Here is a 26909-nt window from a genome sequence, read left to right as displayed (position 1 = left end):
GCCATTTGCTCATATGAAAGTTAAGGTAGCATATTGACTTAAATGTTTAGAGGAAGAAAAATAAGGGTTACCAACTATCTTTGTAAAAATTTATTTTCCAATAATTCTCAGCTCTAAGAAGACAGAAGAAAAAAAAAATCAAACATAACTTACCTTTTTGTCTCTGGTCCTTACTTCCCCGTAGAAATCTAGGGCCTCTTGTGCCTTTAAAAATTTGCCCCGATGTAACAAATATGCACAAATCATTACACCAGTTCGTCCCTTTCCAGCTTTACAGTGAATCGCTGCAACATGATTGTCATCTTCACTTAGCCATTGGTCAAGATCTTCACAAAAGGGTTTGATAAGTTCTAACTGTGGTGGATTATGGTCTTCAAAGGGATACTGTGCAACTGTGATAAAAAAATGACCTCAGAATAAGAAAATAATTTCACTTGAATTGCTTATTACAAGTAGGTTAACTTTAGAAATGTTGCATACAAATAGTTTAAAAATATCCGAACCATAAAGAAAAAGAATTTATTGTCTGATAATTTTCTAATTTTTGAACAGAAAATAATCTCTCATTAACTCAAATTTATCCATTAGAAGGGTAAGTCAAGTATTGTTTTCCTCACTTCATGATGGAGGCAATGGAGGAGCAACATATCAGAGGTCACAGCATAACAGAGGAAGAGGTAAACTCACAATGAAACATCACACAGCCTCTTATCAGGACTCTCAATACCTTTTCTAGCAGAAGGAACTGTAATATCTATAACACTGCATTATCACAAAGTATGTATTCCAAAGAAAGTACATAACACTAATAAATCAACAGTGCAAAAGACTGCATTTTATGCTTTATATAACAGAAAGGCCAAGCATGTGGTTTTAAAGATGGTCTTGAAAATGTAACTGTTGCATACACACAACTCTAAAGACATTTACAAAAGACATTAAAAAAAATTTTTTTTTATAATGTATACAACTGCAGCAAAGTTTATCAAGCAAAGTTTCAGGACTTTTCACATAAGTTATAAGAACTCAAAACTTCTCTGTTCCCCATAGTTGGGGTTGAGGTTTTAAAAAAATTTTTTCTTAGAAATAAGACTTTAAATATATCACTTAAATTTTGTCTTATTGGTCTCTGCCTAGGTTCCACTCTATAAAAATCCTGACAACATTCAACTAATTATCCTCTGTGTCATTTATATATGTGAAAAGTATGTCTTTTACATCTTCAACCAAATCATTCATAATGTGACACAGATACACTCAACTAAGCCTTTGGTATGACAGAACAGCTCTTCAGACAGTGACTACTACTACACGGAGTCTCAGGACAGCTTTGATTTAGTCATCTGCCTAGCTGAGCCACCATTTATCTTCATTTCCCCAGTGGCATACAAAAATATCCAGGAAAACCTGTTAAATGTCTATCCAAAGGTGGATAAGGCTCAATTAAAACACTCTTTGACCAGCAAATAGCAAAAATCCACTAAAAATGAAATATTCTTAGTAATAAATATACCCTAGCTCTCAGTTATTAGCACTTCTGAATTCTTAAACCAACTGTTTGAAAGTCTGTCCTAAATATTTAGGAAGGAACAACAGCAAATACATTAGCTTCTCAACGTTCCCGGTCTCTCGTTGTTCTAAGAGTTCCACAAACACAAATGAAAGTTTTTATGGACTCTGAGATAAAATATGCTACACCTGGAGAAAAACTCACTTAAAGCAGTTCTTGCTCTCATCTATCAGGCTCCTTTTATCTACATTTCATTATACCCTTTTTCCACTGTGCAGGTCATGTTCCATTATAGAATTAAGTCATTCTCCTTTCTCCCTGTAATCTCTTACTATTACGTCAAATGCCTCAAATCACAGATATAACCCTTTCTTTATTCTGTTAGTCTATAAATTTCTCCTAGTTTTCAGTTAATTCAGTTTAGTCTTCCTCATTTACATGACACTTGTTTCCAAAAACACAACAGCAAAATTAATTTCAAATTTTCTAAGATCATCTTTAAGATAAATATATCACTTAATACTTGAGATTATTCATTATTGGTATGACAGTAAAATTTAGACTGTTGATTCAAGTTATCTAACATAGTAAGTGTACCTATACTTACCTCTGCAATTAAATTTGGCGGTATCATAATGTCTTTCAGCACATCTAAAAGAAAAATTTTAATTTGATATAAAATTATCCTGTGCACTTGAGGAAAAAAAGTATAACAGTAAAAAAATATTTTCTGAACCTTTATAATGTACCAGGCATTATGTTAAATATCTTAACTACTTCTTTTAATCCTAAGAATCCTATGAAGTAGGTACCATTCTTTAATCCACAGTTTACAATTAAGGAAATCTAGGTTTATAAGTGTACAATCAGAGCTTATACATTTGGTTACAAAACTTGCAATGTCACTAATATAAAACAGGGCAAATTCACCTGCATCCACACCTTCACCATTTCCTTTATGAATATTACACATGCTAAAGGACTTTTTTTTATTTCACAAGTATGTGTAAATAACTAACTAGTTTCAATTTTATCTTTGCCTTATAGTTAAGCATACATAGTTTTCTCAAACTATTATAAAAGATGTATGTTAAAACAGTTAAAAAAAAAAGTAGGGGCAAATTTAAAGCAAAGAATGAAAGTGAATGATGCGAATCTACTCAAACACAACATTTACTCAGTTATTTTAAACCTGATCTTTCCCTTGGTAGATAAGCCAAAGGTCATCTTTTTCAATAATCTCTCAGGTTGTAAATTTTAATTAAAGTCTGAGAGTAATGAAAAGGTAGTAAGTAAAATCAATAGAGAAAAACATTGACTTAGCATATTTACAGCATGCTAAAATTTGTCTTTTTACCAGTAGTCACACATTTGCTATCACGCACTGGCTGACTCGATGATTAACAGGCCACACACACTTACAGGCTCAGAAAGGGATTCCATACATTAAAGTTTGTGGTCAGCAGCATCCTGGTAACTCCAACCACTAGTCAAACCAGGTTAGCACTTTAAAACAAATAAAGCCTTTTAAACCACCACTGCATAATTCCCAAATTTTTAAACATCTGAAATTTTCTCTTAACGGTATGGCAAACTCAACTGCAGGAGAACTAGATCTGAGCTTATAAAAATGTGTAGTCTTTAATTAATAGAAATACATTTAGAATGAAGAGTGAAACAATCTATTCTAAGTACTGTTCCAAATCCCGCGGGGGTGTTATGTAATACAAAATATATATTTCCATGTTAATTTTCTTAAAAAACTGAAAAATTCTGAATGCTGAAACAAAACTAGTTCAAAGAGTTTCAAATAAGCAGTTATGGACCTGTGTTTTACATTTAAAAATCCTGAGGATATCTGTAAAGTTCTTTTATTTTAAACAGTTTTTAAAGTGAAATCCACATGAAGATAGGGAGTCCCCTGGCAGTCACAAGGTTAGGATGGCGCTCTCACTGCCGAGAGCCCAGGTTCAACCCCTCGTCGGGGAACTAATATCCCATAAGCCTTGTGGTTGTGGCAAAAAAAAAAATACACATGAAAGTTGAAATAACTCTAAGCAAACTGCAATCCACTAATTTTTAACTGGTCAGATCTGAAACAAATCAGCTTTTATACTACCACTGAAAACCAAGTTTTCCCATTTTAGGATATTGTAATTCAGTATACTGAGTTTGCTAGAAAGAAAATTTATTTAATAATGATATGCATATATACACATCCTTGCTAAACAATTTCATATTCACCTATATTTTTTTAAAATGACATAAAGAAGAGGACTAACCATGAAAATAGTACCATTTTACACTGTCTTTGGTACAGATGAAAGAGGAGTATGGTCAATAGTGAACAATCCATGAAAAATGAAAGTCAGTGTTAGTTGCTCAGTTGTGTCTGACTCTGCGACCCCATGGACTGCAGCCTGCCAGGCTCCTTCATCCATGGAATCCTCCAGGCAAGAATACTAGAGTGAGTTGCCATTTCCTTCTCCAGGGGATCTTCCCGACCTAGGGATCAAACCCAGGTCTCCTACATTGTAGGCAGATCTTTACCATCTGAGCTACCAGCGAAGCCAAAGAGTCCATAATGGAATATTTTATAAGGAATCATGTAAATTTAGGGCTTAGGAGACAAGGGGAGCACTATATGCCAGGAAACAATTCTAAGAAACTGGTCTCATGACAGCAAAACAAAATTAAACATTTTGAATTTCATACAGCTTCAGTTATCTATAAAATTCCCATACTTTTTCAGCAGCTCAAACACTATGACTACTTTCATACTTTGATTCTCAAGTAATATCGTTAACAGGAAAAAAACGGAGGGAAAGTGAAAACCATGAGCTACTAAATGTCTACTAGATGTGCATACCTTACAAACAAGATTCCTTGTTTTCAAATTCATCCTCACAATCATATAATAGCTAATATTATCTCTTTTATATATGAGAATGCTAAGATTTAGAAGAGCATTACAAAACTTGCCCCAAACCGCAATATATAAATGGAAGAGCCCAGCACTTCTGATTACAAAAGCTGAACTTTTCTCAGAACTGTTTCACACTTTCACATAAAACAAAGAATATAAAACAGTTTAGAGAACAATAACAAATTTTAGTCAAAGTCAGCATTCCTACAAGAGCATTATTTGGCATAACAGAATCAACAAACAGTGATAATGAAAACATGACAAAAAAAATTGCAAAAATCTCTACAAGTATGGACAGGGAGTATCTGAAAACATATACTGGGTCTGGTAGGGATAAAAGTGATCTGGGGAGAGGTTAGTAGAGTAAAAAAGAAGACCCTCAATTAAAGCTTCTCTGATAACTGCACAAATACACACACACACTATTCCTTATAAATTTTTTGTGGTATTTCAGTGATAGGACAAGTTTACAAAACAAACCAAAATTGAACATACATGAATGGGAAATGGAATTTGACCAAGACAAGTGTTAGGATGATTTAACCCTTTATGCTTCCTTATAAATAGAACTCAAAAGACATCTTTTAAAAATCATCATCTCCTTTGGCTTTTACAAGATAAAAAAATGAAGATACACTGAAAGAGTTTTTATGAAACAGCAGAAAATGAAGATAAGGATAAGATTAATAGGAGGAGTTTCCAGAGAAGTGAGACTTGCCACAGGTTCAGCTAAGCATGTAGGTCTCTTTACTTTCTTCAACGGAGCTATCCCTATCTTACAAAAGAAACCTTAATAGATAAAAATTAATAACAGCTAAAGGTTTACCACAAAAAGATGGGGAGTTGTATGTTAAAGAGAATATATGATGAAATAGTCAACCTTTTAAAAATTAGTATCTGAGGAACATTTAACTTCCTCAAAGGCAAGAACTATATTATCTCTTTATACCCATCTTACCCCTCCTCACCTTACCCGCCTCAGAAGATAGATTACAGAGGAACATACAAAGATGAAATACACACACTTGCACAAAATGAATTGATTAATGTACTAATTCACCAAGTATATCTGAATTTGGTTAACGATTTGAGTCTAATTCTGTCCTTTCTTAAAATAATCTTACTGAATGTCTAATAATATAGAAATATAAACATACAGTCAATTATTAGAAAGTCCATGTTAAGAACTCATCTTCATCCACATATGTCATAGTTGCCATAAAAAATTTTAATATACTATTGAATATAGGTATGCTAAGTGCAAGTATTTTAAGATCTTTCCACTTACAAATGGTTTCAAAGACATATATCACATGTTATTAATATCCTAAAAATAAAAGAAACAAAATAGAAACATCTGCTACTTATCAGACCCACTTACCCAGAGCCAGAAATATAAACAGAGATAGGTAAAGAAGATTGAAAAATGATGTCAGAAATCAAAACATGCTATAACTTGGTAGTTCTAGAAACTTCTAAAGTAAAATTTGGGGAGGTTAAAACAAACAAACAAAAAAACCAGAAAGGGAATATTGGTATCAACAGTGGATGGTCTGCTAACATATGTACCTGTGTGACCTTGTTCAACTCACTTAACTTCTCTAGGCCTCAGATTCCCCATCTGCAAAATGAGAAGGTTGAACTAAATGATCTCTTTCAGGTACTTTCCAATTCTCTGATTCCATTAAATGGATGGGGGAATAAGGGAGTTAAAATATGTGCACCAAAAGCTACTCTCAACTAATAATGAGACAATTCATTAACTTGAGAGTCCAATGTTTGGATATACAAACAGGCAATCAAGTTTTCAGGCTAGATCCCAATGCCAACTTTAACCAAATAACACAAGTGACCCACAATACTGACAGTACAAACCTAAGTTCTAAATTCTGGAAGCAGGAAGCCACTGCATACAGGAATGAAAAGTATTTCCTTTCTTTTCTTTGGATATAATGTTAAAGCCTTCCTTCTGGGGCTCTACATGCTCAATCCTCAGAGTCTAAATCCAAAATGACTCATTTAGTGAACTCTAGCTTTTGACAGTTCATGATCTCTTTTTTTTAAAACTTAAATTCTAAATCCATTTATTCAAAACCTACAAAATTCTGTGACTTATTTCCCTCCACATTAAAACCTCTGGCACCTGCAACAAAAGTTGTTGCAGAAGAGGTTAATCCAGAAAAGAGAAAGATATAGGCACAGATCATTTGTAAACTGGGACCCACCTAAACTAAATTTCTACAGCACCTGTTATTTTCTTTCATTTTATTATTTTAATACCACTGCACCCTCCACACACCATAATCTGACCATAATGGGCCAAATCTAGCATAATTACTGCCATATTCCTAGACAGTATTACACCAGCAAGCTTCTCACATGCCATTTTCTAGGCCTACAATACCATTTTCCCTCCTCCTAAGCCTGATCAACCTTCATGATTCTTTGCACCTCAGCTCAAGCATTCTGTTCTTTATGAAATCTTCCCCATAACAGGCAATCACTATTTTGACTGTTGTCCATATAGCTCTCTTCTATACAAGAGTTACCTCTTCTGTAATACTTTGTCTACTTTTCACATTAGACTAATTACTTGAGGGCTAGAACAACATCTTATTCACCTCTGCACTAGCTAACGTTTTAGAATGTCCAACATGTAACAGGCACTCAGTAAATGTCTGCTTCTTTGTGGATCTGAGGAAATCATTTTACAACTAAGAGAAACAACACCCACGCCTATGTCACTCTCAGATATTCTGAAGTCTTATCAGAGCACAAAGATCACTAAATTAAAGATAAAAAAGCAACATGCCATAAGCCAATAAGGCACAGAGATGCTTTAATTTTTTTGGTGAATATTTGAAAGCCCACTCTAGAAAAGAATATTCTTCTTACATCTGATAAACTCTACAGAAATTAAAATAGTGGATAGTATATATAACTTGGTATTAAAATTTTTTCCAATGCACAATTTATACATATCACACAGGAAAGATAAAAGTCATGTACAAACATACCACATTTTATATATCATTTTTAGAATTAGAAAATGGTCAATATTTAGGGAAGAAAAAATGGTCAAGGGCAAAAATGGTAAGATATTAATATTTTCCTCACATTTTTCTTTCCTTTTTTTCCTTCTTTTCCACATCTCTACAAAGTTAAAGATAAGGTCAGCTAGCTGAATCAAGAGGCAATCCTTACACCCCTGCCTCAAATAAGAAGAACCAACCATTTTAACAATTTTAGGTAACTTATTTATTTTATATTACAGTTAGACAATATACTAATAACTTTTTCAGTCAATTGACCTAGAGACACAGAACAAAATTATATTAGAAGCATCCCTCCATAGAAGATGGCATTGATGCTTTAATAGAAGCTCTGTGTGAATTACACTTCCAGTTACCAAATAGTTATGAGCGCAAAGACGGGCTAGATGCCAAGTCATTTAAAGCAGATCAAGCAACATGAATCTGTGCTGACACTGTTTTACCTCATCACTACACTTTCTAAATGACCTAACAATGCTCTCAATCAAGACTTCTTGAACTAATTGTTATAGGAATACAATTGTTAAATTTTATCTTTAACTCTACTTCACTCTAACGAGGAAACAACTTTCACTCAATAGTTATTTTAGAAGATATTTGCAAGCATACAAACAAGAAAACATACTTACAGATTGTATATCTTGTAATGGTTTTTATGCTTTGAATCCAAAAACCTTAAAACAAAACAAACAAACAAAAAGCCACCATTAACAAAAATGAGCTAACATTTGAAATTACATTAATACTATGAGAGAAACCAAAGACAGATTCTATTTTTCCTAATCTCAAATGTAATTTAAGAAAAATAAAAACTCCAATAAATATTCCCTCCATGGGTTTAAGCTAGTAAGCAGCTCCTTCTTATATAATTATTACATTACACAGATTTATACAATCTGAAGTAAAGCCATAGCTTTTCATAAAATGAATATTTTCATAATCTCTCTTTAGCCTAACATAATGAAGTTGTGTTAAGAAATAACTTCTTTAAAAAGCATTATTAGCATTTAGCTCAAGTTACCTAGCTTATTCACTTTCTTGAGTCACATGCAATCTAGTAATCTTAAAAATAATCCTGGTAATTCAGTCATCATTTCTTTCAAACTAAAAACATTTGATATTTGAAAGATGCAAATAATAAGTACTAGTCTTATACACTTTATTAGACATTTTCACATGCATATCCTTATTTGATGCTCACAAAGATCTGAGAGGTAGAGCTTCTTCACATTCTACAGATGAAGGAAGTAGGTAAAAGAAATTATAGGACTTGACCGAGGTCATACAGCTACTATGTCAAAAACCAACACCAAAGACCTCACTCTCAGCAACTAGTTATGAAACTAAATAACAATTACGGCCAACACTTTATATGCCAGGCACTATTTTAGATACTTTATGCATATAAACTTATCAAATCCTGTGAGGTAAGTAACAGAGGCATTAGAAATTTGTAAGGCTGAGGAAATAGAATAAACAGAAGAACAAATGGAAAACAGAAGAGACGACTTTAAAAGACCTAAAATCTAGGAGATGCAACATATGCATAGGTATCCCAGAGAAAAAAATCCATGAAGTAATTCAAGAAAAAGACCCCAAACTGAAGATCATGAATTTCCAAACTGAAACAGTATAATGAGTATTAAAAAAAAAAAAAAAAAGCAAAACTAAAACAGACCCAAATAAAGGCATACATATTTTAGCGAAGTTTCGGAATATTGAAGAGAGAAACCTAAGATCCTAGAAACTGCCTCAATCAGGTTTCATAAAAAAAAAAAAAAATCTGGAATCAGAATAACTTCATTCTTTTAAATGGCAACACCAGCAGCTAGAAAACAATTAGACAAAACCTTCTGACTTTACATTATTCCTAGTCTAGAATTCCATAGCAAGATACACTATAAAACAAGTGTGAATCTAATAAAGGCATTTTTAAATAAGCAAAGTCTCAATTTTGATTTCAACATATTCTCTCGCTCAGCAAATTATGAGAAAATTACGAGAAAATGTGTTCTACCAGGACAAGGGTGGGATACCTATGAAAAAAGATGACAAGTTCCAGAAATTGAAGAATTCAACTCATGAGAAGAAAACAAAAAACAGAGAATCCCTGAATGAATCGTGAAGGAACAACTCAAGCAGACAGTCATACAACAAGCTCAGAGAACAACTAAGCCAGTTTAGGGACGATCAGAAGGTTCCTGAAGAAGATGAAATTGATATAACGTCAAATGTCCTCAAACATTTCCAGAGATTCAAACTTAGGGGCAAGTTCAGGGACAAATTAAAGCTAAGAATGCAGAGACTAAATGAGAGAGAGCAAGAGGAGGAGAAAGGGAGGAAGAAGGGAAAACAAAATGTGTAGGAAAAAAACAGCTATAATATACTATATCGTTTATGTTGAGCTCAGTCGCTCAGTTGTGTCCAACTCTTTGTGACCCCATGGACTGCAGCAAGCCCAGGCTTCCCTGTCCATCACCAACTCCCAGAGTCCACCCAAACTCATGTCCATTGAGTCGGTGATGCCATCCAACCATCTCATACGCTGTTCTCCCCTTCTCCTCCTGCCCTCAATCTTTCCCAGCATCAGGGTCTTTTCCAATGAGTCAGCTCCTCACATCAGGTGGCCAAAAGACTGGAGTTTCAGCTTCAACAACAGTCCTTCCAATGAACACCCAGAACTGATCTCCTTTAGGATAGACTGGCTGGATCTCCTTGCAGTCCAAGGGACTCTCAAGAGTCTTCTCCAACAGCACAGTTCAAAAGCATCAATTCTTCAGTGCTTAGCTTTCTTTATAGTCCAACTCTCACATCCATACATGACCACTGGAAAAACCATAACCTTGAGTAGATGGACCTTTGTTGACAAAGTAATGTCTCAGCTTTTTAATATGCTATCTAGTAGACGTTGGTCATAGCTTTTCCTCCAAGCAGCAAACGTCTTTTAATTGCATGGCTGCAGTCACCATCTGCAGTGATTTTGGAGCTCCAAAAAATAAAGTCAGTCACTGTTTCCCCATCTATTTGCCATGAAGTGATGGGACTGGATGCCATGATCTTAGTTTTCTGAATGTTGAGCTTTAAGCAACTTCTTCACTCTCCTCTTTCACTTTCATCAAGAGGCTCTTCAGTTCTTCTTCACTTTCTGCCATAAGGGTGGTGTCATCTGCATATCTGGGCTTACTGATACATTTCCTGGCAATCTTGATTCCAGCTTGTGCTTCACCCAGCCTAGCATTTCTCATGATGTACTCTGCATATAAGTTAAACAAACAGGGTGACAATATACAGCCTTGACATACTCCTTTTCCTATTTGGAACCACTCTGTTGTTCCATGTCCAGTTCTAACTGTTGCTTCCTGACCTGCATACACATTTCTCAAGACGCAGGTCAGGTGGTATGATATTTCCATCTCTTTCAGAATTTTCCAGTTTGTTGTAATCCACACAGTCAAACACTCTAATATAGTCAATAAAGGAGAAATAGATGCTTTCTGGAACTCTCTTGCTTTTTTAATCACCCAACAGATGTTGGTAATTTGGTCTCTGGTTCCTCTACCTTTTCTAAAACCATCTTGAACATCTGCAAGTTTATGGTTCACGTTTTGCTAAAGCCTGGCTTGGAGAATTTTGAGCACTGCTTTGTTAGTGTGTGAGATAAGTGCAATTGTGTGGTAGTTTGAGCATTTCTGGCATTGCCTTTCTTTGGGATTGGAATGAAAACTGACCTTTTCCAGTCCTGTGGCCACTGCTGTGTTTTCCAAATATGCTGGCATAATGAGTGCAGCACTTTCACAGCATCATCTTTCAGGATTTGAAATAAGTCAACTGGAATTCCATCACCTCCACTAGCTTTGTTCATAGTGATGCTTCCTATGGCCCACTTGACTTCATATTCCAGGATGTCTGGCTCTAGGTGAGTGATCACACCATCTTGATTATCTGGGTCGTGAAGATCTTTTTTGTACAGTTCTTCCGTGTATTCTTGCCACCTCTTCTTAGTATCTTCTGCTTCTGTTGGGTCCTTACCATTTTTGTCCTTTATTGAGCCCATCTTTGCATGAAATATTCCCTTGGTATCTCTAATTTTCTTGAAGAGATCTCTAGTCTTTCCAATTTTATTGTTTTCCTCTATTTCTTTGCACTGATCACTGAGGAAGGCTTTCTTATCTCTCCTTGCTATTCTTTGGAACACTGCATGCAAATGGGTTTAACTATAAATGACATTTATCTAGTTATGACATAAAAACTCAATATTGATAAAATCAAAATTACAATATAACTACTGGAAGTATAGGAGAATGAAGACATGTGGCTGGATTAAGGTGGGGGGGGGGGGGGGGGGGAGAAGAGTCCATAAACTTGAATGTGAAAAAATATGTTTCACAGTCAATCAAGCAGTACTTAAAACTTTATCACTAACTGATGTCACATTATGGTTTTTGAAGATAACAAAATATTATTTACAATCAACACTGCATAATTAACATTAGACCTGTCAATAGATTTAAATATGTTAATAACTATTATATAGATATTTTAAAATATTTTATAACCACTATAATCAAAACTAATAGGCATATTTATAATCCTATGAATTTAATTTTATCAATTTAAATCATTGTAAGAAACAGTTCATAAACTTCAACAGACTGTCTACAAGATACACGGCATAAGATTATGAACCCGTGCCATGGGGCAGTGGTTGTTAATTAACCCTATAGATCTGATTCTAGTACTTCATATGTAAATATTTAAGGTATATGTAATTTTTCCTAATTCTTTTGTTTTAACCCACTACTTCAACCAACCCAGGAAGCATTGATTCTGCTACGAAGACTTCTACTGAACTATAAATAATATTACAGGAAAAAGTGGTATGTTACAGACCCTTTCACTCCTGTCTCTTTTACCCTGTTTATCTTCTATATTCCTGGACCTTTCTCAATTTGTACTTTTGGAGTTTTCTTTAAAATGAGGCAAAATTCACATGTAGTGAAATACACAGATCTTAGGTATACAATTCTATGAATTCTGTAACAACAACTCCAATCAAAATATAGGACACTTTTTCCATCCCAGAAAATTCCCTCGTGCCCATTTGCAGTGAAGCCCCATCAAGCTCTCAGGTAGTTACTACTATTACCATATATTAGTTTGGCCTTGTTCTTTAATTTCTTTTCAATGCAATCATGAAGTATGCATTTTTTTTAACTGACTGCCTTCACTTATTTTTTTTTTTTAATTTATCCATGGTGTAACATGTATCACTAGTTCATTCTTTTTATTCCAATTATTATTTTGTTGTATGAATATACCATCACTGACCCATTCTTCTTTGATGGATATTTGGGATTTTACAGTTTGGGGTTATTATGAACAAAGTGCATAAACATTCTTGAGCAAGTCTTTTTTGGGGACATATGCATTCACTCCCTTGAGTAAATAATAGCTAGGAGTAGAACTGCTGGGTCACAGAGTAGATAGGGGTGGTTGGATACTATCTCTGTGAGAAACTACTGAACACCCTCCCAGAGTGGCTGTTCTAGTCCACATCCTACCACATTTTATGAGTTTCAGTTGCTCCACAGTCTGACCAACATTTGGCACTGTCGGGCTTGTCCTTCATTTGTTTATTAGTCATTTTTACACTTTCTTCTGTGAAATGTCTAAGTTACTGGCTCATTTTACCCCCCAACTGGATTGTCTTTTTCATCACTGACCTAAAGGAATCTCTTATATATTCTGGGTCTAAGTCCTTTGTCAGATACTTGCTGCTGATGTACAACTTGCCTTCCATTTCCAATGTGCTCTGATAATCAACAACTGTAAATTTTTATAAAATTCAATATATCATATTTTTCTTTTGTTTAGAACCTTGTAGTTTCTCTGAGAAATCTTTCCATACACAAAAACAGTTCATAAAGATATTCTCTATTTTTTGTTCTAGAAGCTTTATACATACTTTTAGTCTTTTCTCAGTTTCTATTTTAATTTGGTTGGAAATATAGATAATGCTAACGACAATTAGAATATCTAAAACATGGACAAATTATTTCAAGGACAGTGATCATAAAATTTAATAAACGACAACTCATTGCTACCTGCTGCATCGTCTACCATGGGTTGCTTATGAGAGAAAATGAATAAGCAAAAAATAGTCTACAAAATACAATTTTCTCTCAGAAAGCCTACAAAGTAAATGTGAGCAGAGGAGGGGAGGGGAGGTATTATGGAGGGTTAACATTTCATTTTTAGTTCATTCTGAGTTTGGTAACTTTATGATTTGAATCCAAATACATAAACCTACACTATACTAATAGGAATGTACACATCCCATTGCCCAGCTCCAGGGAATACTATTCAAATGCAGTAGTCCTGTGTACACTTAAACTGGAACCCAAAGGAGTGACAGGACACATACCAAAATGATCACGGTGGTTACCCTGGGTTTTCAGGGAAAGATGGGTGCTTTCATGACATACTTTCAACCCTTCTACAATTTTGTTGTTAAAACATCAGCACATACTACTTTCAAAAGAAAAAAGTTTTCTGTCCTAATGTATTTCCCCAAAAAAGTAAGAACTGATGAAGTTATATCACACTGTTTTACCTCCAAAGAGAGGGCTTCATGAAAGTTTGCTGCTGCTGCTGCTAAGTCGCTTCAGTCATGTCTAACTCTGTGCGACCCCATAGACGGCAGCCCACCAGGTTGCCCCGTCCCTGGGATTCTCCAGGCAAGAACACTGGAGTGGGTTGCCATGAAAGTCTAGGTTCTTGAAACAGCATTTTTTAGAGTTTACATAAAATTATTATTTTTAAATACTGTTTTTGAAGTGCAATAAACAAGAATCAAAGTTTTTTTATGTGACAACAGTCCTCTTTGAGAAATAATTAGTTTTAATAAGATTCATGCAATCCCTATTTATAAAGACTCATGAGGTTTTTCTTAATTGTATTTTCATTCATACTGAGCCTGTTCTGAGGATATTAAAAAAAAAAAATTTACTAGCACACACTTGGTACCAAATCACAAATCTGACATCAGTGAGAAATGATGTCAGCAAAACAGAAATGATTCATTAAAATGCTGGTAATGTGTTATTCCTTTAAACCCCTCCTAGAGGTTCCAGCCATGAAAAGCTTTTTCTTCAATTTCATCAACACACTTTTTATGTTACTTTAGCTAGTTACTACTTTGTTTATAATGTATATTCAAAGATAACTGTTATCCTTTGTTAATGTTCAAGGATTATTTATTATGGGCACAACTGCTAAGAATTTCTGCTTCCCATTCTTTTATTTTTCTACATTCCATTCAGGAAGAACAAAGGCTTACTCAATAGTCTCATTTGATTCCTTATAACACACACTTAAAAATAAAACCACTTCACTTCTAAAAAAGAAAAGTATCTATAAGGGTAAACTTTCACTAAGTTAAATATTCCACAAAATAATAATGATTGAGCTAGTAAAATGAAAATAGATTGGAGATGGCAAATAGGTTCCAAACTGGTGGTGGTTTATTGAAGTGCAATGATAAGGCTATTAAAACAATATCCAGGTTGGAGACTGAGAAAGAATATGATGATTGATGACCAATGTCTGCCATTAGTGAGGGAGAGAGAATAAAATAAAAATGTCCACTCTGCCATCTCTAGAGGACATCAATACAAACTTATGGGTTGTTGTTATTCAGTCACTAAGTTGTGTCCAACTCTGCAACCCCACAGAATGCAGCACTCCAGGCTTCCCTGTCTTTCACTATCAACTTAGAAAAAGAAAATTTGAACATTATAAATTATTATACAGTAGGCAAAGTTACTATAACCAGATAAAAGTTTATTATGAATAAGCCTTAAAAAGTTTTGTTCTAAAAATATTTTTTTACACTGGCATTCAATATAAAGGGGCCATCTCTTAAAATTTCTCTTACAGGAACATGTAAAACTGGTATAGGAGTTTTTCTCTTGTAAATAACTGCAAAATTGGGGAAAATATATGAGGAACTAAACAAAGGCAGCAGAGACCTATGATCTTCAAGGAAAAAGAAACCTTACCTGCCTCGTGCAAAACCTGAAGTTTACCCTTAAAGATACTTTTCTTTTTTAGAACTAAAGTGATTTTATTTTTAAGTGTGTGTTATAAGGAATCAAATGAGATTATTTCTTCAGTAAGCCTTTGTCCTTCCTGAATGGAATGTAGAAAAATAAAAGAATGGGAAGCAGAAATTCTTAGCGGTTGTGCCCATAATAAATAACCCTTGAACATTAAAAAAGGATAACAATTATCTTTGAATATACATTATAAACAAACTAGTCAAGAAGCAACAGTTAGACTAGGACATGGAACAATGGACTGGTTCAAAATTGGGAAAGAAGTACATCAAGGTTGTGTACTGTCACACTGCTTATTTAACTTCCATGTAGAGTACATCATGCGAAATGCCAGGCTGGATGCAGGCACAAGGGAATCAAGATCTCCAGGAGAAATATCAATAACTTCAGATATGCAGATGACACCACCAATGGCAGAAAGTGAAGAGAAATTAAAGAGCTCTTGATGAAGTTGAAAGAGAAGAGTGAAAAAGCTGGCTTAAAACTCAACATTCAAAAAACTAAGATCATGGCACCTGGTCCCATCACTTCATGGCAAATAGATGGGGAAAAAATGAAAACACTGACAGACTATTTTTTTGAGGATGGTGACTACAGCCATGAAATTAAAAGATGCTTGCTTCTTGGAAGAAAAACTATGACCAAACTAGACAGCATATTAAAAATCAGAGACACTACTTTGCCGACAAAGATCCATATAGTCAAAGCTATAGTTTTTCCAGCAGTCATGCATGGATTTGAGAGTTGGACCATAAAGAAGGTTGAGTGCCAAAGAATTGATAATTTTTAACTGCAGTGTTGAAGAAGACTCTTGAGAGTCCCTTGGACTTCAAGGAGATCAAATCAGCCAATCCTAAAGAAAATCAACCCTAAATATTCACTGGAAGGACTGATGCTGAAACTGAAGCTCCAATACTTTGGCTACCTGAAGCAAAGAGCTGACTCACTGGAAAAGATCCAGATGCTAGGAAAGATGGAAGGCAGGAGGAGAAGGGGACAACAGAGTATGAGATGGTCAGGATCGCATCACTGACTCAATGGACATGAGTTGGAGCAAGCACCAGGAGATGGTGAAGGACAGGAAAGCCTGGTGTCTTGCAGTCCATGGGGTCACAAATAGTCAGATCAACTAAGCGACTGAACAACAACCCCAAGCCTGCCTTGTTTTCAGCTTGAAGACTTTTTTGACAGAGCAGAAGGAAATGGAACAAAGGTTTCACTGAGGTAAACAGACAGAAACTGGAGTTCTGGATGGTAAAGCAGCTAGAGTTTGTGGAACAGAATAGCAAAAAAGGAGGATGGACAGATGGAGGGACTTCGAAGTCTGTGTGGAAATTAAACTCAGGGCCTTGGCACGGGTCAGGCTGCATATCTGCAGGTTCTGGAAGGATAATGGAGATAACATCAGAGAAAGCACAGTACTGGGAGAAAGAGTTCTGTCCAGCCAGAATGGAGAGACCTCAGGTATTCAGCTGAGACCCTAGAAAGCTACACCTGAGGAATAAGGACCATGACATGAAGCAAAAGACGAAACTGGACCTTAACAAAGAAAACCAAGCCTGATAATTTAAGGAGATTAGACATTAATTTAAATGCCTGCCAAAACGAAACTCAGCACACTTAAAGTAACAATTCAGACTTCCTACAACATATCACCCAAAACATTCATCATACAATTAACACTTATTAGACATGCAAAGCAGGAAAATATGATCTATTACCAAGAAGGGAAAAAAAAGCAGTCAACAGAAACCAATTCCAAGATGAACCAGATGTTGGAATTAGCAGACATGGACTTTGAAGCAGCTATTGCAAAAATATACAAGAATGTAAAAGAAAGTGATTACAGCTTAAGTGAAAAGATGAAAAATCTTAGCAAAGACATAACAGACTATAAAAGACAGAAATTCTAGGTCTCAAAAGTACAGTATCTGAAACGAAAAATCTATTTGCATGGTCCTAAGGAAGACTGAGGACTGCAGAAGATGTGGGAGATTGAGCTTTCTAATGGGGAATGACATATTCCCCATTCCACATGCTCCTCATAAACATAACCTTAATAATGGTCTCTAAGTGGTGGAGTCTACAGTCCATCCCCCTTGAACTTGGGCACACTTCTGTGATTACCTCAACCAACTGAGTACTGGCAGAAGTGAGATAAAGCTATTTCTAACACTAGGTCATAAAAAATGCCATATACTTCTACCCTGGACTCTGGATCTTCACTTTCAAGAAGCTGCCAAGCTATGAGGAAGTTCAAAATAGCCTACATGGAAAGGCCTAGTGGTTCTGACCAATACCCCAATTAAAGACCCAGATAACAGACAGCCTATACCAGACACATGAGTGAAAACACAAGTAGATGATTCAGCCCTTAATCTGCCAAAACTCATCTCCTATCACTGAGTTATCCCAACTAAGGCCCCAAATATTCTGGAGCAGAAACAAGCCATGCCTTGTTGAGATTTCTGACTCACTTAATCTGTGAGCATAAAATAAATAAATGTTCTATGCGATTTATGTTTAGAGATGGTTTGCTACACATAGATATCAGCTAAAAATAAAGATATGAATTTGATAACACATAGTAGTTAATTATTTAACCGGGAGAACAGAAGAAAGAAATTGAAAAACAAAAATTTAAAGACATCATGGTTAAAAATTTCCCACCCATGGTATACAGAACATCAACTTAGAGACACTACAAGCTCAATAAATTTCAAATAAGACAAATATAAAAAGAATTAAACCATGCCTATCATAATCAAAACCACTGAAAACCAAACGGAAAAAAACAAAAGGAGTCAAGAAAAAGATACATTATGTATCTAGGAAAATACCATCATGAATAATGGCTGACTTCTCATCAGATCTAATGAAGCATTCAAAAACAAAAACAAAGTCATCACAGAAGTCTATATCCAGCAAAATGCCTTTCAAAAACAATCAACAAATACAGGGGATTTGCCACCAGCAAACTTGTCCCTAGGCTGAAGGGAACTAATTCCAGATGAAAACTTTGACTCTAAAGAAAGAAACAAAAAGCACAAAAAGCAGTAAATACAGAAGTAAGTATAAAAGGCCATCTTTTTTTCTTGATTTCACTGAAAGATAACTGCTTAAAGCAAATAAAATAACATTGTATTCTGGGGTTTACTACATATGTAGACATAAAATATATGACAAAAATCATACAAAAGAAATGGAGGAAAATAGAATTTTACTGCTGTAGGGCTCTTATATTTTAATGCTTACAATAACAACTCTAAAAGAACTGTAACAAGCTGTGTTCTATAATCCAAGAACAAACTCTAAATATATACAGATACACACACACACACATACAGCTAAAAAATAGAAGAATTTAAATGAACACTTAAAAATATTCTATTAACCCCAAAGAGGACAGAAAAAAAGGAATGAGGGAGAATGAGACTGAAATAGGAATGAATGAACAACTAAACACAAATAGGACGGTGTTAGACTAAAAGAAAACATATTATTGATCATATTACATATAAATGGACTAAACACTCCAATTAAGAAAGCCAGTTCAAAATGACAAAGGCAAGTTCAAAATTAATAAGAAAAGTTCAAAATTACAAATACCTGCTATACAAGTTGGCACACTGTACAAGCAATGAATACACTATGCAATGTTCAAAACCGCAGGAGCCAGATTACATAAATCAAATGCAAAACTAAATCTAGATGCAACTAACTCTAGAGGCTCTATACATTAACACCATGATACTGGATTCACTCCAACAGAGGAGAAAGACTCTAGGTAGCAAGATAAGCTTTTACTGACTCTTAGAAGGCATCAGAAAATCAGTTATTATTTTGGTGAAGTTATTTGTGGTCCAGAGTCTGATCATCTATCTTTCAAAATTAGACTTGATCATGTCAACATATTGAGTAGTGTTATTCCCCCCCCAGGAAATTAGAACCTATATTGTATGACTGATGTATAATTATTATAATAATCATAATGGCAATATGTTAATTTATTTAAAAATCCAACTGCCATAAGAAATAAATTATTCATTTAAGATCGTATCTCACCATAAGGAGATCTGAAAAGTGTAATTAGAATGTTGCTGAATAAGGGTGAACTCAAACAAGAGAAGTTAGTTAAATGAAGCAATTTTTAATAGACTAAGATATTCTGATGCTTCCATCTCCACAAAAGGAAGGGTTTTGCCAAAAATATCTGAAGTTCATTGGCTAAGGCTTCCTTTCTCTTGGCAGTGTTTTTCCTATATTTCAATAGCCAACCAATCTTTCTTTACACTGAAAGACTTTATGTAGATGAAGTAAACATATTCCACTGGATTAATCTGAAGTCTTACTTTAAGTCCTAAGAGTCCTTCTGTTTCTTAAAGGTGAACTAGTATACTTCTGCTCTGTGCCAGTATTTATAGATTAGAGCATTCTATCATTTGCAAGCGCTTGGACAACTGATAAAATATCATCCAAAACATATTTCTTGAAAACTTGCAAAGCTGTAGATACACTGGTAACAAAACTCCAAGTATGAACACCACAATCATTAATAACAATTGCTTCCAGCAGCTTGACAGAAACCCAGCAAACCCATTTTTAAAAAGGTGTCCTATTCACAAAACAGTCTAAGGACACTAGACAATTCTTACTAATCCAGGGTAGGCTAAAAAGAAAAATAATTACTTTATATGCTACATTTTTCCATAGGTAAGTAACTATTTGGTAACCATATTTAAGTCATCTGCTGTATCCACGTTGAATCACTATTTGCCCTTACAACCCTAACATACCTACAGCTACTACTGCTACTACTGAAAAGTGAAACTGGATTGCTATTTTTAACACATAAATCATATCATGCTTAATCCCATTAACAAAAGTAAACTTCACACACTCTACTAGGTTGGTGCAAATGTAATTGCTGTTTCAGACTGTGAATTTTAAATCATTATAACTAGGCTCAAACACATCTTTATTAATCAAAATAGGAACCATTATAATAAATACATTTTTGTCAATGAGAAGCAAGTTTGTTTATTCCTGTAGCATAAAAATCCGTGCTTCAGGATTCAACAAACTCTTGGAGAACATTTTCTGCCTCCTGCTGGTTGTGGAAGTGTTTTGCCTGCAGAAAGTTGAGATGCTTGAAGAAATGGTAGTTGGCTGGTGAGAGGTCAGGTGAATATGGTAGATGAGGCAAAACTTTGTGGTACACAGTTCATTCAACTTTTGAAGTGCTGGTTGTCTGATGTGTGGTTGGGTGCTGTTGTGGAGGAAAATCGGGCCCTTTCTGTTGACCAACGGCAGCTGCCGGCAATGCAGTATTCAGTGCATCTTATTGATTTGCTGAGCATACTTCTCAGATGAAATGGTTTCACATGGCTTCAGAAAGCTATAGTAGATCAGACTGGCAACAGACCACCAAACAGTGACCATGACTTTTATTTGGTGGAAATCGGTCTTTAGAGAAGTGCTTTGGAGCTTCTTTTCAGTTCAACCACTGAGCTAGATGTTGCTGCCTATCATATAAAATCCACTTGTTACAGAAAAGCTGTAACAAACCTAGACAGCAAATTAAAAAGCAGAGCCATCCAACAAAGGTCCAACTAGTCAAAGCTATGGTTTTTCCGGCAGTCATGTACAGATGTGAGAGCTGGACCATGGAAAAGGCTGAGCGCCAAAGAACTGGTGCTTTTGAGTTGTGGTGCTGGAGAAGACTCTTGAGAGTCCCTCAGACAGCAAGGAGACCAAACCAGTCAAATCTAAAGGAAATCAACCCTGAATATTCATTGGGAGGCCTGATGCTGAAGCTGAAGCTCCAATACTTTGGCCACCTGACACAGAGAGTTGACTCACTGGAAAAGACCCTGATGCTGGGAAAGATGGAAGGCAGGAGGAGAAGGGGGCAACAGAGGATGAGCTATTTGGATGGTGTCACTGATTCAGTGGACATGAGTTTGAGCAAACTCCGAGACAGTGAAGGATAGGGAAGCCTGGCAATGCTATAGTACATGGGGTCGCAGAGCGTCAGACACGACTTAATGACTCAGTTCAGTTCAGTCAATCGGTCGTGCCCGACTCCTTGCGACCCCATGAACCACAGCACGCCAGGCCTCCCTGTCCATCACCAACTCCCAGAGTCCACCCAAACCCATGTCCATGGAGTCGGTGATGTCATCCAAACATCCCATCCTCTGTCATCCCCTTCTCTTCCTGCCCTCAGTCTTTCCCAGCATCAGGGTCTTTTCCAGTGAGTCAGCTCTTCACATCAGGTGGCCAAAGTATTGGAGTTTCAGCTTCAACATCAGTCCTTCCAATGAACACCCAGGACTGATCTCCTTTAGGATGGACTGGCTGGATCTCCTTGCAGTCCAAGGGACTCTCAAGAGTCCTCTCCAACACCACAGTTCAAAAGCATCAATTCATCAGAGCTCAGCTTTCTTTATAGTCCAACTCTCACATCCATACATGACCAATGGAAAAACCATAGCCTTGACTAGACAGAGCTTTGTTGACAAAGTAATGTCTCTGCTTTTTAAAATGCTGTCTAGGTTGGTCATAACTTTCCTTTCAAGGAGTAAGCGTCCTTTAATTTCATGGCTGCAATCACATTCTGCAGTGATTTTGGAGCCCAGAAAAATAAAGTCAGCCACTGTTTCCCCATCTATTTACCATGAAGAGATGGAACCGAATGCCATGATCTTAGTTTTCTGAATGTTAAGCTTTAAGCCAACTTTTTCACTCTCCTCTTTTACTTTCATCAAGAGGCTCTTTAGTTCCTCACTTTCTGCCATAAGGGAGATGTCACCTGCATATCTGAGGTTATTAATATTTCTCCTGGCAATCTTGATTCCAGCCCAGCGTTTCTCATGATGTACTCTGCATATAAGTTAAATAAGCAGGGTAGGCGAGGGTGGGATGATCTGAGAGAACAGCATCGAAACATGTATATCATCAAGTGTGAAACAGATCGCCAGTCCAGGTTGGATGCATGAGACAAGTGCTCGGGGCTGGTGCACTGGGATGACCCAGAGGGATGGGGTGGGGAAGGAGGTGGGAGGGGGATTCAAGATGGGGAACACATGTAAATCCATGGCTGATTCATGTCAATGTATGGCAAAAACTACTACAATATTGTAAAGGAATTAGCCTCCAACTAATAAAAATAATTGGGGGGAAAAATATATAAAGCAAAAAAAAAAAAAAAAGCAGGGTGACAATATACAGCCTTGACATACCCCTTTCCCATACCCCTTTCCAACCAGTCTGTTGTTCCATGTCTAGTTCTAACTGTTGCTTCCTGACCTGCATACAGGTTTCTCAAGAGACAGGTCAGGTGGTCTGGTATTCCCATCTCTTGAAGAATTTTCCACAGTTTATTGTGATCCGCACAGTCAAAGGCTTTGGCATAGTCAATAAAGCAGAAGTAGATGCTTTTCTGGAACTCTCTTGCTCTTTCAATGATCCAAAGGATGTTGGCAATTTGATCTCTGGTTCCTCTGCCTTTTCTAAAGCCATCTTGAACATCTGCAAGTTCACGGTTCACGTATTGCTGAAGCCTGGCTTGGAGAATTTTAAGCATCACTTTACTAGCATGTGAGATGAGTGTTAATTGTTTGAGCATTTGTGCAGTAGTTTGAGCATTCTTTGGCATTGCCTTTCTTTGGGATTGGAATGAAAACTGACCTTTTCCAGTCCCGTGGCCATTGCTGAGTTTTCCAAATTTGCTGGCATACTGAGTGCAGCACTTTCACAGCATCATCTTTCAGGATTTGAAATAGCTCAACTGGAATTCCATCACCTCCACTAGCTTTGTTCGTAGTGATGCTTCCTAAGGTCCACCTGACGTCACATTCCAGGACGTCTGGCTCTAGGTGAGTGATCACACCATTGTGATTATCTGGGTCATGAAGATTTTTTTTGTACAGTTTTTCTGTGTATTATTGCCACCTCTTCTAAATATCTTCTGCTTCTGTTAGGTCCCTACCGTTTCTGTCCTTAATAAAGGAGCCCATCTTTGCATGAAATGTTCCCTTGATATCTCTAATTTTCTTGAAGAGATCTCTAGTCTTTACAATTTTATTGTTTTCCTCCATTTCTTTGCATTGATCACTGAGGAAGGCTTTCTTATCTCTCCTTGCTGTTCTTTGGAACTCTGCATTCAAATGGGTATATCTTTCCTTTTCTCCTTTGCTTTTCACTTCCCTTCTTTTCACAGCTATTTGTAAGGTCTCCTCAGACAGCCTTTTTGCTTTTTTGCATTTCTTTTTCTTGGGGATGATCTTGATTCCTGTCTCCTGTACAATGTCACAAACCTCCATCCATAGTTTATCCAGCACTCTGTCTATCAGATTTAGTCCCTTAAATCTATTTCTCACTTCCACTGTACGGTCACAGGGATTTGATTTAGGTCATACCTGAATGGTCTAGTGGTTTTCTCCACTTTCTTAAATTTCAGTCTTAATTTGGCAATAAGAAGCTCATGATGAGCCAGTCAGCTCCCAGTCTTGTTTTTGCTGACTATATAGAGCTTCTCCATCTTTGGCTGCAAAGAATATGATCAATCTGATTTTGGTGTCAACCATCTGGTGATGTCCATGTGTAGAGTCTTCTCTTGTGTTGTTGGAAGAGGGTGTTTGCTATGACCAGTGCGTTCTCTTGGCAGAACTCTATTAGCCTTTGCCCTGCTTCCAAGGCCAAATTTGCCTGTTACTCCAGGTGTTTCTCAACTTCCCACTTTTGCATTCCAGTCCCCTCTAATGAAAAGGACATCTTTTTTGGGTGTTAGTTCTAGAAGATCTTGTAGGTCTTCATAGAATTGTTCGACTTCAGCTTGTTCAGACTTAACAACTAAACTACAACAAGTAAGTCATTAGCAAAAAAACATAAAGCAAAAATGTGCATTAAAATGATGTATAATGTAATTATGTTTATTTAACAATGTATTTCTAATAATGGCAAAGTTCAACAATGTAAAACCACAAATACTTTTACACCAACCTTACAGTCCTTAACTATTTTCTCCTAGTCATCTTCAGGTTGCCACAATCAAAATTAGTTGTACATCTGATAAAAGAAAAGTATCTTGTTGAAAATGTACTTTTTAACTCTTGCCTGCACAGTAGTACCTTCTCCTACATTCTATCAAGTTAAATAGAAAGGCAAAAATAAGTTTCATATTAAATTCAGGTGAAAAATAGTAATCTCCAGAACTAAAGGATATCTATTCTATCTAAAGAGGTATAAGATTCGAAGGAAAAGAGGTTTCTGGGGCTTACCGGGTGGTTCAGACAGTAAAGAACCTGCCTGTGATGCAGGAGATCCAGGTTCAATCCCTGGGTTGGGAAGATCCCCTGGAGAAGGGAATGGCAACCCACTCCAGTATTCTTGCCTAGAGAATTCCATGGACAGAGGAGCCTGACAGGCTCCAGTCCATGGGGTCACAAAGAGTTTTACGTGACTGAATGACTAACACCTTAGGGTTCTATCTCTAATCCATCTTAAGTTAATTTTTGTGCACAGGCACACCTCAGTTCGGCTCCCTGGTGGCTCAGACGGTAAAGAATCTGCCTGGAATGCAGGGGACCCGGGTTCAATCCCTGGCTTAAGAAGATTCCCTGAGGAAGGGAACGGCAATCCACTCCAGTGTTCTTGCCTGGAGAACTCCATGTACAGAGGAGCCTGGTAGGCTACAATCCATGGGGTCGCAATGAGTCGGACACAACTGTGCAATTCACACACACACTAAACTATGGCAATAAAATGGCTATAGCAACAAAGCAAATCACATGAAATTTCTGGCTTCCCAGTGCATATAAAAGTTATGTTTACACTATACTATAGTCTATTAAGTATGTAAAGGCATTATATGTCTAAAGAAATAATGTACATACCTTAACTTAAAAATACCTTATTGCTAGAAAATGCTAACCGTCACCTGACAATGAATAGCTGCCATAAACCTTCAATTTGTTTAAAAAAAAAATGCAGTTATCTGTGAAGTGCAATAAAGTAAAGCACAATAAAATGAGGTATGCCTATGGTATAAAAAGGTTCATTTTATTTTTATACTGACTTACAGTTGCTTCTGTAATGTTCTGTTAACAAGAGTATCCCTTCCCCAGTGAATTATCTCGGTACCTTTGTCAATAAACGATATGTTTGTTTTTCTGCAATCTCTATTCTGCTCTACTGATCTATAAACACATGAGCCAGCCATTCCACTCACAGATAGCCAACAGAAATGAAAACATACATCCACAAAAATCTTGTACGTGAATACTCACGGCAGGCTTGTTCATAATAGACCCAAACTGAAAATAAATGTCCACCACAGGTAAATGGATAAATTATATCATATCTATAAAATGGAATATCACTCAGCAATAAAAAGAACCAAGTTACTAATAAAAGCAACAGTGATTAATTTCAAAAATACCATGCTAAAAGAAAGAAGCCAGACCCAAAAGGGTACATATTACATGACTGCTTTTATGTAAAATTCTAGAACAGGCAAAACTTCTCTACAGAGATAAACTTACAGACTGACTGCAGGCAGCTCCAGAAGCAGGGCTGGGGACTGATTTCAGAGGGGCATTAAGAGATTTTTTTATGGAAATAGAAATGGTCTAAATCTTGATTGTGGTAATGTTTTTACATGGGTTACATATGTTAAAACTCAGTGAACTGTACACTTAAAATAGGTAACTGTATACTTAAAATAGGTAAATGTTGTTGCATGCAAATTATACCTTTAAAAAGTTGGTTTTTAAGAGTATATCATTATAATTATCAACTTGTAAAATGCAACTCACCTCAAAAAAATCTTCAATTTACTTTGATTAACAGCAGAAACAGCAACAGAAGGAGCACATCATATTCAGGAATTAGAACTTTTTAGAATGAAATGCAAAATGGCACCATCTACAATAGTACTGTCCAACAGAACTTTCCACAATGATGGAAATGTTCTATATCTGTACTATCCAACCCAGTAGACACTAACCATGTGGCTACTGAACATTTGAAATGTGACTGTTGCAAATGAAAATGAATGAGTAAATTTATTTTTAATTACTGTAAACTTAATAAATAGCTACATGTAGCTAGTGGCTACCATATTGTTTAGCACAACTCTAAAAGATGTATTGGTGAAAAAAATCCAATGGAACATACTATGCGTGCTTCTTAGAAAGTATATTCTTGAAATAGAGCATAAAATTGAAATAAGAACGATACATTAATAACTAGGGACTTCACAACTGTCAAAATACCTGCTGAAAACAACATTTTCAAGT

The 26909-nt window shown here is 36.0% G+C and overlaps 1 protein-coding gene across 1 annotated transcript in view; it reads right to left on the bottom strand.

Moving 5' to 3' along the window:
- LOC136159954 (phosphatidylinositol 3,4,5-trisphosphate 3-phosphatase and dual-specificity protein phosphatase PTEN-like) overlaps positions 1 to 26909 on the bottom strand; it is an 80354-nt gene that overhangs the window by 9619 nt on the left and 43826 nt on the right. The window contains exons 3-5 of the mRNA XM_065922851.1: positions 8119 to 8163; positions 2118 to 2161; positions 154 to 392 (exon numbers count right to left, since the gene is read on the bottom strand). Of these exons, the coding sequence (XP_065778923.1) occupies positions 154 to 392; positions 2118 to 2161; positions 8119 to 8163 (328 nt within the window). The remainder of the gene's footprint in view (positions 1 to 153; positions 393 to 2117; positions 2162 to 8118; positions 8164 to 26909) is intronic.

This window comes from Muntiacus reevesi, chromosome 2, assembly GCF_963930625.1.
Source record: "Muntiacus reevesi chromosome 2, mMunRee1.1, whole genome shotgun sequence".
NCBI classification, from domain to species: Eukaryota; Metazoa; Chordata; class Mammalia; order Artiodactyla; family Cervidae; genus Muntiacus; species Muntiacus reevesi.
This window is presented reverse-complemented; position numbering and strand designations above follow the sequence as displayed.